The sequence below is a fragment of the Atractosteus spatula genome, chromosome 5 (assembly GCF_055471065.1).
Source record: "Atractosteus spatula isolate fAtrSpa1 chromosome 5, fAtrSpa1.hap1, whole genome shotgun sequence".
Classification (NCBI taxonomy): domain Eukaryota; kingdom Metazoa; phylum Chordata; class Actinopteri; order Semionotiformes; family Lepisosteidae; genus Atractosteus; species Atractosteus spatula.
Window position 1 is genome coordinate 45816301 of NC_142710.1, and position 14070 is coordinate 45830370.

Here is a 14070-nt window from a genome sequence, read left to right on the forward strand (position 1 = left end):
GGAAAATTCATATTCTTTACTCAACAGTTTTTTTAAAAACAACACCCAATGATGTTCAAATCACAGAAGACTGACACAGCTATATTCGGCTAGTGTGTATTGGTTTAATTAAACACGTGTTCACGATTTGACATGTTCCTTGTAACTAGACTGCTGTCAATATTGTAGCAATAGACAAAATGAAACGCTTGGAGTTTGTAATGTAGGGATTTCTATAGCCTTTATCTAGTGGTTTCATTAGTGACAAAGGCTAAACCGACCTGCCTGCCACACACACACATGCCTCAGGACGGTGACGTCACTGCCTTTCATATGAATCCTTTCATATGGAAATATTTTGACACTGCGCTTAACAATCTTAGGAAGGTTACAAAACAAGCCTGTTAGCCTGGATTTTGCCTAAAAAAATCACGCCCTAGAAAGTGAAGTAGCATTAACTAGCAAAGGTGTTTCGCAGACGTAGGCATAGTACGTAATTCAGGCTTTATGAATTCTAATAATCAATAACCCTATTTAATCAAATCCCAGGTTTGTTCTTAAAGCCTGAATTACGTACAATGCCTACATCTGCGAAACACCTGATCATCTACTCTAAAGATTTCAGTGCTTTATGTATATTCTAATCACAGTGGGGGCAGGATGTGTGGGAACAGGTTACCGGAGTAAAGTTAGCTTGAAGTTCGAGAATGATTTTGGACACCTGTAGCTTTTTCACGAAACCTCCTGGAGTTACGAAAACACAGTACATTGTGACTGTTATCACAGCCTTCACTATGTCGTTTTTAAGCCATTTATTAACCATGCTCGAACATTCTTTTGTCCATATCTTCGCAAGCAAAACACAAAAAGCCTTCAAACCAAATGCATTTTAAAGACCACAAACTCCGGTTTTTCATCAATACGTAATTACGCAATTACTGGAACCCGGGGGGACCACTGCGTACACACGTTCACAACGCAAGAAATACTGCTCAATACGGCTTTGTGTGAAAAACCGTATATAACCATAGGAAACAGAACAGCGCAGCCTCCAATTACCCAGACTGTAAGCACGGGAATAAAGCTTTGATTTCTGAAACCCTTTCTTTATGTCCTGTTTTCATTCAGGTAAGGGTCAACTATATTCACAATACTGCTGACAGCGGAAAATTCATATTCTTTACTCAGCAGCTTATTAAAAACAGCAACCATGGTGTTAAGACTGTTTTTTTTTACACAGAAGAGTGACAGTTTCGCGTTGTGAAGAGAGAGAGAGAGCGTTCCTCGGCTGCAGTGCCAGGTGCATGCACAACATCGGCTTTGCACCCTACACCCTGCGGTACCGCTGTGTACATACAGTACAAACATGTTGTGATATTTAGAAATATAAAAAATGTCAATAGAATGCCAATAATATTTGCTATTTTAGTTTTTGAAAGAAATGTTTATTTGTTAAAAGAAACATCATAGCAATTGCTGGATTTGAACACCCGACCTCACGCTTATAAGTCAGTCACTTAAGCTATTACGCCACAGACACAGTGACGTAGCATGGTGGTGAACCAGCTGTACACATATCAATAGGAAATCTTATACTACTGTTTGTGCAGTAATACTACAGCAACACTACAGCTACAGCAGTACTACAATATATATTTCTAAATATCACCTATGTGGGTTGTTCCCACGAACATGTATTGTGAGTATTTCTCGCATTGTGAACATATGTACAGTACACAGTGGTCCCGCAGGGTGTAGGGCGCAAACACAAAGCGCTACATAATTTATAATATCTTCCGTGTCGTATTAACATTGGGATGTTCTTTTTTACAAGTGTAAAAAGAGGCGATACACAACGTGTCTCCTCTATAACTCTTCAGTTTACAGAGAAATTCGGCCAGAGCCTCACAACATTGTCCAATAATACTCTTCTTGTGTCTAATTTTAGTTAAGCAGGATTTGAGCTACAGACCATAACAAAAAACAGGATTCACTTTTTTCTTTCTCACCTGCAGCGATTCGGGTGTTAATAAAACTTGTTTACAATGAAAGTGTAATACAGTAATACTACCTGCTATATAGATACATATATTTAGATATTTAGATCCTTAAATTAATATCATTATTAATTTCTTTAGATATGCGATTCCATATTATATTTCCTATTAATCAAATTCTAAAATAATACTTTTGTTTACTCCGATAACAAGCATGTTTGCAGAAAAGGTTAAAACGATCAATTTTCACAAAGTATATAAACGTACAGTAATATGGTCAGAAGGAGCATGTAAAAACGTTTCCGAAATAACCACATGCAAGACTTTGATGCTTAAAATGTTTAGGGAGAAATGGAATACTGGTGTGTATTTTTTCTTTGAACTACCAAGACCAGCCATATACAGTATTGTTTACATACAGTAATATGTTTATGTTCCTAAATTAATATCTTTTATGAGCATGTGAAAGGCACGGTGAATCTGAGATTCTCAAGACTAACTTTGTATGATTGGAAACGAATACATGATCGGATCAACGAAATGCTGTGGTGTTACTTTCTGTCAATGAAAAAATAAAGTATTTTCGTTTACAAAGACGGTTACAAAGAATGTGGACCAGGGTAATACTTTGAGTTTACAGCTTGTCCAAGGTCATTCATTATTAATACTATTACTAATATCTTCGGTAAAGACTTTGATACATAAAATATTTCTGCATAATTAAAATATTTATGATAAAGGTGGTAGGTTGTGTACTTTTGTCCAACTGAGCAATACTGCTTTCATAAAATATACCAACTTTTTAATGTATAATGATTAAAATGCTGTAATACGCAGTTTAAATGTAAAAGTCTAAAGAGTATACAACTTAAATTCTTAATTGAATAAAGATTGTCCCTCAGCAGTGATCAGGGTTCGAAACCGAGTGTTTTCTGGTGACAGCTCAAATGCTGTACATGAGAGGTTAAGCTTTATTAGCTCCACCTGGCGGTTTTACAAGGTGATTCCAGATACTATTAACATAATCTAATTTCATTACGGTACAGCGCGGTATGATGCGTTTAATTGCGACACGCCCACCGCGTTGTACCGCAGCATACCCTGCTCATTTTGAATGGCTGCATCTGTATGTACCCTAAAAAGTCCATGGTCTCTTCGTCAGATCAGTGAGGAATCAGATCTTTCTGCTGCTGGATCCAAATCCAACTGTTGCTCTTCTGCTGCTCGGCCCTCTTCTCCCTCCCTGTCCCCATCAGCTAGCTCCAGCCAAGGTAATCAAGTATGTATCCGGCTGTGGGCTGGGCTTTTCTTGGCTGTGCTCTCTGTCCTGCATTGCTGTGCTTTAATGCAAGAAGTTTAGTGACTCCTTTTGCTGCTGAAATTACTAAATCTGTTTATGGCTATTTTTTCAAATTGGCCTTTTAAAAAATGTGCTTGAGCTACATGTTTGCTGTTATCAGGAATTGTTATTATGCTATATTAGTGAAGAACCATATCTTTGTATTTAAGTTCCTGCTTTTATCTGATTTGAATGCAGAATATACATTTTCTCACTTTTATTAAACTTTAAACTCTAATTCAACTCGGTGGTTTCAGTAGCAGCAATTATAAGCTTGTTTATATTATTTCATAAAAGAGATGCATATTTCCAATTACTGACTTCATGTGGAAATTTGCAAGAGCTACTGGTCCTTCTAAGTGTGTCCTTAATTATTAGAGTGCTTCCTAATGCTTGCTTTGGTATAGTATTGTAAATGTTTCTTCCAGCCTTGCCCTAATTTGCATGCGTTAAATTACAAAGATATTGTTCGAACAGGTAATAGTAAAAACAACAAATGTACTCATCAACGTGCTTATTTTACATAGTTGCTTTTGTATACAGGTATTACTCAACTAACATAGTTTTGACCAACTCAAACATGGTTTATTATGATTTTAGAAATAAGCCTATCCCCATATTTTAATCCACTCCAGGAAGGGAAAGGTAACTTCCCTCCATAGAATAATTCAGAGCCATGAGATAAATATTAGTATTTGTGCTACTGGTTTGAACAAAGCAATGTTGAATCCATCCCTGCAAATCAGAAAATGTCCAAAAGTATTAAAATTGGTTAAAACGTAAAATATTTAGTGGCAAATTACGTGTGGCTTAACCATTTTCTCTTCTTTATTACCACCTTTCTCTTGTCCACAATTTAGCCTTAATTTACTTCTATTATCTTGTCCCAGCAAAAAAGGCAAAAACTAAAAGTCCTGATAAATGTAAGAAATAATTAATAATGAATTTATTAATTAATGAAAATAAATGATAAAGCAATAACATTATGAATGTATACACAAATTTGTACATTTTTATTACAGGGAAATTTACACATAACACAATTTCAGTGTCGGGGAATACCTGTATGTAGGTAGTTTCGTTTTTTTTCCTTTTTAGTATAGCTAGTGAAACAAAAGTAAAATTAATTAAATTATCTTTACCTTTTCTGTTCTTATCGTTCTTATTTCTACTATTTGCACTGGGTACATTGAAGACTTTTTATTGTGGTGGGATTTAGTTCTGTGCTGTTTGCCTTATAAGTGAGGTTTTCCTCCTGAAAAATACTTTTCACAATTATAACTACATCTTTCCTGTGAACTGTCTGTTATGTTCTAGAGGTTATATGGCTCACACTTTTCTACACAACAATCAGAAATAATAAATTCTTAAAGTTTGCCTAGTCACATACATAACTAAAATTAGTAATGAATCTAACATGTTTGCATGTTACCAGCAGTGTTCCTTCTGTGTAATTGCAAGAACAAATTAAAGAAATGTTATGACCATAATGCATTGAATGCATGTGTAAAAACAAGTATTTTTCTGTTTCAGAAATAATATGTAAAGAGACCGCTTTAGATAACATCCAAATGTCAACTTCTGTGGATTCTGCAATTGCCCAGGAATGCTGCAATTATAAAATCCAAGTCTTTGAGGAAACAATAGAGGTACTGTAATTGAGTAGGTTGCCTAGTAAAAGAACATACAGTAGCTCTGTATTGGGTTTTGTGCCTTCTCTAAAGATAAAAAGTAAACAAAACTAAAGCTTAAATATTAATTTGGTTTCTTGATTATCTGTTTTTTTACAGTATAAGAAACATACACCTTCTTCCAGTTTGTTACAAGAGAATACCAGTGATCATCAGTCGAGGTAGAAGTCACTTAATATCAAGCCATAATATGTCAAAAACTCATTACTGAGTTTTGAATGATACCAGTTAGAATGCTGTGTGGAGCCTTATTAGAATTTTATGGCCTTGAGCTCTAGAGGGCACCACCTCACTATTGTAAACATTGAAGATTTGCATTTACATTGAAAACTAAAGCACTTGCCCACTTTTGTTTACTATATACACTAGATAAAACTTTAAACCATTTCACAGTTTTGTCAGCACATTGTTCTGTGCTTAAGACTGATTTGCCCATGGGTGTTTTGTCTTTGTTACAGTTGTTGCTGCTCTGGAGAAGACAGAAACATATGGAAGGATTACAAGTTCACCCCTGTGCTGCCTTTATCTTGTGTGTCTCACACTGCCACAGATCTGGACTTTACTGCATATCTAACTGGTCTCATCAGCAAAGCTTTATGGGAGAGTAATCAGAGAGAGTGCCGTACTGATAAGAACAATGGTGGGCCTAACGAAGTGAGGAGCCCATGTTCTAGTGATGGATATTTTGAAATGGATCTTGGTGAGAGAGAAGATAAAACAGGTTGCTCCACTTCTTCTGATGTGTTGGTAGAAGGTCCCGAGGATTTAGATAGTGAGGTTGTTCATATAACCAAAGTTCACTGGTTATATTGCATTAAAGTCAATAAAGGAATGAGGCAGAGAACATCTTGTGTTGTGTTGACTAGCAAGTTGCTGGTTGTGTTAATAATTACCCAGGAAGAGGTCACTACCAGCTTACAAAGCATCACTGACCACTTAAATATTGATCTAGCTGTGCCATACACAGAAATAGAAACTGTTGGATTTTATATTCCAGACGTATGTCTTTCCTTGAAGATAAAAACTTGCGATACTTGGTGGTACTTCCTTTCAGATTCCCAGAGCCTCAAAGAGATTTTCTGTTTAATGAGCGGGTCTAATCCTAGCTTGAAAAATTCAAGTTTTGGGTTAAGCTATGGAGATGTTTCACAAAAAGACTTCATTAGTCACCTTTTGGAATCTCAAGAATATGAAGAAGGTGACATAAAAGGTGCCTATGCAGCTCATCTTTTGGACTCTGCAAAAGTTCCTCCTTGTAACCAGCACACTCAAAGCATCTTTGCAGATTTCTTGGAACAAGAAGGGAACTCTCCACATTCTGATCTTTTTTCACAAGTGTGGCAGTCGGAGACGGAAAAAGAACTCTTCTGCATTCCTTGTTTTTTGTTTTTATCTCCACGGTACCTCTACATTATTAAAGTTGACTTTTTTGCACTTGCCAGGACTTCTAAAGATCAGATGCCAAGCGATTCTTGTGTTAAACTTACCCAAATCCCACTGGCCTTTGTGCTTCTTGACTCCCAACAGAAGTGTTCTAGCAGTAGTGCCCTAGTAGCTCACAGATTTCATGATAGCCATGTTCTTCAGCTTTTGACTGGATACAAGTTTGTCACTGCAGTCTTTGTACTGCCTCATGACAACTTCTTATTTCGTAGACTGTTTAGTCATGTCCGATCCAGCCTGCGAGATGTGAAGACTGTCGCTTTTTTCCAGACAAAGAACTGTAGTAAGACAGCAAACAGTTGTCAGATGAACTCCACAATAACCAAGCAGACTCCTGAGTGCAGGTATAGTGGACTATTAATTGCCTTATAATAAAAAACCATAGTGGAATAAATAGGTTAATCATTCACAGAATGTTTGAATACCAACAAGTTGGCAGCACTGTGATTAAATTTCTTCATCATAAGCTGAAGGACTTTTGTCAGACACATCCTGAATCATGTGATTTTCAATCATTTAAACCTTTTGTGCAACATATAACTTCTTTTTAAGTAATTTATTTGTTCACTCCTGTTCAACCTACTCTCACAATTTTTTTCAATTACATTTATTTTTCAGTATTGTTTTCTGTTGTGTATATTTTAACAGTGTAGTTGCCAGTTATGGTCCATTATCAGAATTGCTCTAGTAAGTGAAGCTTTTATTGTCATTATAATGCATTATTCAGAAATGTTTTCTTTTTGGTTAGTTTTAATTTCTCAGTGTATATTATTGTATGTTTATCCAAAGCTTTTTGGTGTTGTAGTCCTTAAATTTGTTTCTTTTTTTTCTTCATCAGTCTTCAGGATTTGTCGAGGCCTCGTTTAACCCTTTCACTGCTGTATCCCTCTGATCCTTTGATACAGAAGCTGAGTGATGAAAATCAATGTCCATTTCACCTATCTGTTTCCCCATCTCTTCATTTTCTCGCCAGTCTGAAGGGGAACGATTTAGTGGAGTTTTTCTATAACAGCATTGCTGAGGTAATTTATTAAAAAGAAATGTGCTTACAGTTATTTCATTTTTTTACTGTTTAACCAAGCAGTGTATGTATGCATTGTTCGCTCTCAGATTCAAAACATTGCTGAATGTGAATCTACCCATTGTGTAATTCACTGAAAAATGTTGTCCAGCCAAGGGTTGTCTCCTGAAATTCATGTTGTGTTGGTGCAGTGATCTGTGATCATTTGAAGGCATTTCCGCTGAATTCACTTTTGGCGCCCATGTCCTCACATAGAAATTCAAACTCAAACAGCTTCTGAATACAGAAGTTCATTGGCTATTGTCTTTTAATTAAAAGTTGTAGATAGTTTTTCAGACAATGATCACCATTATATTTTCTAGGCCCATTTCATATGCTGATAACACAAATGGCCTAGTGAGTTCAGTCATTGATTAGACCAATATTCGTTATTCTGAATAAGCTCAATCTTTTGCTGCAAAGTAGAATGACAGATCTGAATCAGAATGTTTTTAATATGGCAAATAAAACCACAGTCTTCAAAACCAAGCGTGGGAAAAAGAAATGAGGATAGAAGTTTTCAGCATGTTTCAGAATGTTGTATTTCAATTTGGTTTAAGGTGATGGGGGCTTGGATGGAAAAGCTGAGTGAAACTAAGCCAAAGGTTTAGTGCTGTTTTCAAATTAACAGCACAACAGACTATGATTATGAGAATAATCTAGCTATTGAGTGAGCCTCTCCATAGCCCCTGCCCAAGTACTCATTACCCAAAATCTGCATGGTCTTGCTTTTATATTGTAAAAAACTCTCCCAGTTCTGTGTCAGGGGTCTGGGGAGACTGGAGATGACTTTACAGGATCACTTTATTGTGCTTTTCACAGTGGGGCATGCTAAGCGCAGAGAAATGGTTGAGAACTCGAAGATAGAAAGTGCAGGCATCTTCTGGATGCTGAGGAGGGATTAATTTGGTTTATTTAAGCTGATTACTATAAGTTTGTGATTACTTTTGTTTTAGTTGCTCAGTGTTATATTAAACCAGTGTAATAGTACTTTATCATATAAGGAAGGTTTACTTATGTCTTTTAACTTTGCTGTATATAATAGAAGTGGTATAATAGTATAAGTGAAGTGGACTTGGTTTTATGACAATTTCTGATCACAACAGTACCGTACAAGAATTATATCATAATAAGGAATTAATATATGCGTAGCATAGCAGATGCAAAGCACAATAACAGACACTATGTTAAATGCTTCAGTAAAAAATGTCTTCAATTGCTGAGAAAATAACTTCTATTCCAAACTTTGGTGATAAATGTATATCTGATGTGAAGAAATGACACCGGAATATGTTTAAAAGTTTGAAGCTAAAATGAAACTGTCATTTGTTACAAATTGCATGGATGTTGAAAGCAGTTTCTTCATATGGGCAGCTTTTCACACAGAAATCTCAGTCCTTTAAAAACAGTTAACATATATAACCCAATAGAGGCTTTTCACTGAAATGTAAGTGATGCATTTTTACATTCTGAAGCATTTACTACTTCTAGTACAATGCATTTTCTTTTACTTTTTAAACTGCTTTTACTGTATACAGGCTGCTGAAAGTCTAATAGTGCATATGGGCTCTAACAAACGTTTCTCGAGCACCTGATCTATAAATATGACAAAGATGGAACAATGTTAAAATTTAAATCACCATTCTCTGTGTAGACAATGTAGCAATAAATCCATAGCTCTGGTCAAAAATAGATTGAAATAGTGTTCTTTTGTTTTTATTGACCTATTAATGTAGGAGGATGTACAGTTTTATCATCACTGAGGGAGTATAAAGAAAAGAAAAGTTTTGATCCAGAAGAAGTATGAATGTTGAATGTTTCTATTTTTTAAACCCCTCTTGGGCTACAAAGGCAAAATTATGGGGATTTTGAAGACAGTTTCCTAGCACTGGAAAATTCTGGATGATTTTTTTCCTTCAATTACAGGTGGAGAATGAAGAACTTAAACACATATTGTGGTCATCGGTGGTATTTTACAGATCACCTGAAATGGAAATAACTTCCTGCATCATGCTTTCCACTAAAGCACTATACTTTGTGCTGGACAATTCAGCCTCCCAACTTGCTGATCAAACATGTAGGAATTTCTAAATTGTTTCTAATTAACTCATATATGTACACATATGGAGATATGATGTTTTAAGGCCATTTTTAAATACAAAATAGAGGTCACATCTTTCCAGCACTTTTTTGATAACATTTACCTTATTACTGTTTTGCAGAACGGGAAAGTAATGATTTATCATTTTGTTGATATACAATGGAAATTTACACTCCTTTTAGAATATTGCCATATTTTTTTTCAAGTTTTTTTACAGAATGTTTTACTTTTCACAAAAATGTGTAATGAATGATAAGTTATTCAAGAAACGCCAGTGGTCTTGTGTGTAGATTTTATTGCTTTCTGAGATTTGTGTAATTACTTGTCAAGGCTGGTGTTTTATGTTTTTTGTCCCTGCCAGTAGCTTGGAACTGGAAGCCTGATGTGAACAAAAGAGACCTCATGCTATCATACTGCTTTGCATTGAAGATGAATGATCTGATATCTGTTAACATTGGGCTTTTTGATCAGTACTTTAGAGTAGTGGGTGAGTTTTTAGCTTTGTTTTCCTTATGCTGTATATGACAGCTGCTATTTTTCCAAGGCAACATAGAATCATGATAAAAATAAGGCAACATACAAAACAGAATCTTAAAATATTGCATAACACAATACATACTGTGTGTACATATAATAATAATAATTATTTACACTTATATAGCGCTTTTCTGGACACTCCACTCAAAGCGCTTTACAGGTAATGGGGACTCCCTTCCGCCACCACCAATGTGCAGCATCCACCTGGATGATGATGCAACGGCAGCCGTAGTGTGCCAGAACGCTCACCACACATCAGCTATTAGTGGGGAGGAGAGCAGAGTAATGAAGCCAATTCATAGATGGGAATTATTAGGAGGCCATGATTGGTAAGGGCCAATGGGAAATTTGCCCAGGACCCCTACTGTTTTCGAGAAACACCCTGGGATTTTTAATGACCACAGAGAGTCAGGACTTCAGTTTTACGTCTCATCAGAAGGACAGCGCCTGTTTACAGTATAGTGTCCCCGTCACTATACTGGGGCATTAGGACCCACATGGACCGCAGGGTGAGCGCCCCTGCTGGCCCCACTAACACCTCTTCTAGCAACAACCTTAGTTTTTCCCAGGAGGTCTCCCATCCAGGTACTGACCAGGTTCACACCTGCTTAGCTTCAGTGGGTTGCCAGTTGTGAGTTGCAGGGTGATGTGGCTGCATATAATCATGAATGTATTTTACACTGGCAACACTGGCATTAAGACTGTGTTGACAGGTCTTAATACTTTCACAATCAACATATTCCAGTTTTTTTCTTTAGTTTTTGCTGACATTTTCTATACCTTATCTTACCTTTAGATATTTTCAATTTGAGCTTTCAGAATTTGAATAAAATAATACATTTAAAAATAAGTGTCTGAATCATTTTGAAATTTTACAAAATGGGACACTATAGGAAGTGTCTGAATAATTTTGCAAAGCACCCTGTAAGAAAATATAAGAAAAAGTTTCAGCAAATACTTAGAAGGGAGGAATGGAACCAGAGGCGCAAAATGTACAGTAGCTCCTTATTCCACTACAATAATGGTATGGTACTGTTACTGCTAAAATCTATTGCATTATACTGTCTTACCTGAGGTGCCTTGAATATGTTTCCCCTCTGTAGTATGGAGATTAATGTCTTCTATTTTTCAGGCCCATCTGCTGATCAGATCATTTCTTGCCTGACCAGAGACAGTTATGGTACTCACCGATTCATGCAACAGCTTATGACAGTTCTGTCTTTACTGGAAAAACTTCCATCTCCAGAACCACTGGAACAGGATTTTTACACTGAATTTGGAAACAAAAATAGAGGTATTATTGTTAATGCTTTTGTTATTTCAGTTCCATAAGATATTTCAGTTCTTATTAACTGATTTTTTTTATAATGGCAGGTAAAATGGAAAACTATGAGCTTGTTCACTCCAGCAGAGTGACATTCATATACCCCAGTGAAGAGGAGATTGGGGACCTCACATACATTGTGGCCGAAAAAATGGGGGAACCTCATAACCCACAGTCCTTTAATATCCTTCTATATATGCTAGTTTTTCAAGTGCATCATTGTGAAAGCTCAGAACTAGGGAATAAATATCTCCTTCAACCCAAAACTTTAATTCTTACCAGTTCTAACATATTCCTGTTTGATGAGGACTATATCAGCTACCCACTGCCAGATTTTGCTAAAGAGCCCCCTCGGAGAGAAAAGTACTTCCTGACGGATGCTAGGAGGGTCCGAGATCTTGACAGGGTTTTGATGGGCTATCAGACCTACCCTCAGGCCCTCACCTTTGTTTTTGATGACTTCCAAAGTCCTGATATGTTATGCAACCTGACGATGGACCATTTTGGCAATGAGCTCAGTGCTGTGGGGAAAAAGAGAACTGGCTGCAGCAATGACAGAGAGGTCCAATGGTGTGTATTCGTCCCTGCAGCTGACAGCAGAGAAAAGCTGATTTCTTTACTGGCTCGCCAGTGGGAGACACTGTGCAGCAGGGAGCTGCCTGTGGAGCTAACAGGGTGACACATGATGCACATTTTAAACTTGTCTAAGAGTAAAATGTCAAAGATTCTTCTAATTGAAGTCCTTTTTTTACAGTTTCCTCACAGCACATACTGGGAATTTGTACATAGAACAAATGAGTCCACAGAATTTAATATTTGCTGTTGTCTGTTGCGGAGTTTTCTCTCTTTAATGCTGCTTCAAGTAACAATTTAGTACAATCTGTATTATGTAAATAATTTACATTGTTTGGTATCAATAGTATTTGTAAACAAAAATGCATTATTTTGTTTGGAATTCTGACATTTTCTTTTGATTCAGAGAGAGGAAGGCTGACATCCTCAAAGATTCTTGTCTTTTTATGAGAAATCATTTGTGTTTCTGTAAGATTATATTTGTAATCTGTATTTATTGTTTTATGTTGAACTGGAGACTAGTTGTTTGGATGCTATATATGAAAGCCAATAAAAAGTACATAGGATAGCCTATATTAAAGTAAACATATCACATACTGTAGCGTATATGTGCTATGAAGTTGCCCATACCACAGTTTCTGGAATGCTATTTTAATTTTTCTTTGTATAAAGGACAATAATAGTTATATACAGTATAGGAACTAAAATGTATTTTTAAATTGCTTAGAAATGAAGATTCATCACACTAGTTGTTGCAAGTCGTGTTAAAAAGTTTGAAACTTGTGTATGCTTTTTTTGTTCACATTATGTAAGCACACATTTAAAAAACAAAATTAGTATAATTTTTATGTCCCACTACACAGTGAAGCTATATACATTCACACTGCCTGTCTTACATCATTTATACCTGTGAAATATATAAACATTTACACTCAATTGCCAGTGTTTGTTTAATTATTTACATTTTCATTTTTTTTTGTATATGGGTTAGTTTTTAATCACAGTAATTGTCAATGTAAATTACATGTTGTAAACTTGTGTAAAGTCTTCTGTCTTGAGACAGGATGACCCCATAGTCTCTTAAAATAAATCAAATTTCTTTTAAATGCCATGGAAATGTGTTCAGTAGGTTATTTTAAGTTGTTTTATGTTATTCTTATTAACATATATTGCACTAAGAGATATAAAAATGCAACAAAAGTATAGGAACACATGGCACACATTGCATATTGCTTCTTGGAATATTTAAATTGAAATGTTAGGTCTTGCAGCTTGCCAACATCTCACCTTCTCTGTTGTGGTAATGTAGTTATGCTTTTTACTTTATTTTAGTTTTTGCTTTGTTTCCAGATTGAGACCCATATTTGTCACCTGAAACACAAAATTATTTTAACTGTTACATTGCTGCATTTTTATAAAATCATGAAATCACCTTGATTTTTTCACAATTAAATTAATGATGGAAGCACCAGGCAAGTCTGGGTTATTTGGGAGATGATGGTTGTTTGAACGCGGAGAGTGAAAACAGGAAATGTCTGCCTTTCCTTGGAGGTGGAAGTCTGCATTTGAAGTATTTTTGGCAGTGATCTTATCCCTGAAATCCTGTTTTTCTTTTCTTTGCTGAACATTTTTAAGATTGGGAGAATGTGGAACACAAGAAAAACACATGAAAACAACTTTTTTGTCTAATGTACTACGTGATAATAAATTGGGCGGCACAATTCGATACTCTAATGGACATTTTTCTGTCAGCAAGACAAAAAAGTATACATGAAAATGAAAAGAGTCAAATCTTTATGTAATGTACCATAGTAAAAAAATACTGATTAAAGATATAACAGGAAATCATTTTCAGGCCAAGACCACAGACTTCATCTTTAGTTAATGCTGCTGTTTTCTTGGAAATCAGTTGTAAATGTTTTCCTCTGCCTTATCGCTTTGTCATCTTATTTCAGGAATCTTCATTTGACTTGTATCACAGCAGAGACCTGCTGAGATCTGCTATTTTTGATGTTTTTCATGAGCT

The 14070-nt window shown here is 35.8% G+C and overlaps 1 protein-coding gene across 4 annotated transcripts in view; it reads left to right on the forward strand.

Moving 5' to 3' along the window:
- nisch (nischarin) overlaps positions 1-13155 on the forward strand; it is a 43503-nt gene extending 30348 nt beyond the window's left edge. For 2 of the 4 annotated variants that reach the window (XM_088916994.1, XM_088916997.1), the window contains 9 exons: positions 3139-3247; positions 4849-4964; positions 5106-5167; positions 5465-6793; positions 7288-7471; positions 9436-9586; positions 9972-10097; positions 11280-11441; positions 11522-13155. In XM_088916994.1, coding sequence (XP_088773120.1) covers positions 3139-3247; positions 4849-4964; positions 5106-5167; positions 5465-6793; positions 7288-7471; positions 9436-9586; positions 9972-10097; positions 11280-11441; positions 11522-12150 — 2868 coding nt within the window. In that variant the 3' untranslated portion in view covers positions 12151-13155. The remainder of the gene's footprint in view (positions 1-3138; positions 3248-4848; positions 4965-5105; positions 5168-5464; positions 6794-7287; positions 7472-9435; positions 9587-9971; positions 10098-11279; positions 11442-11521) is intronic. The other 2 variants (XM_088916995.1, XM_088916996.1) reach the window with 2 other exon arrangements.
- The last annotated feature ends 915 nt before the right edge of the window (positions 13156-14070 follow it).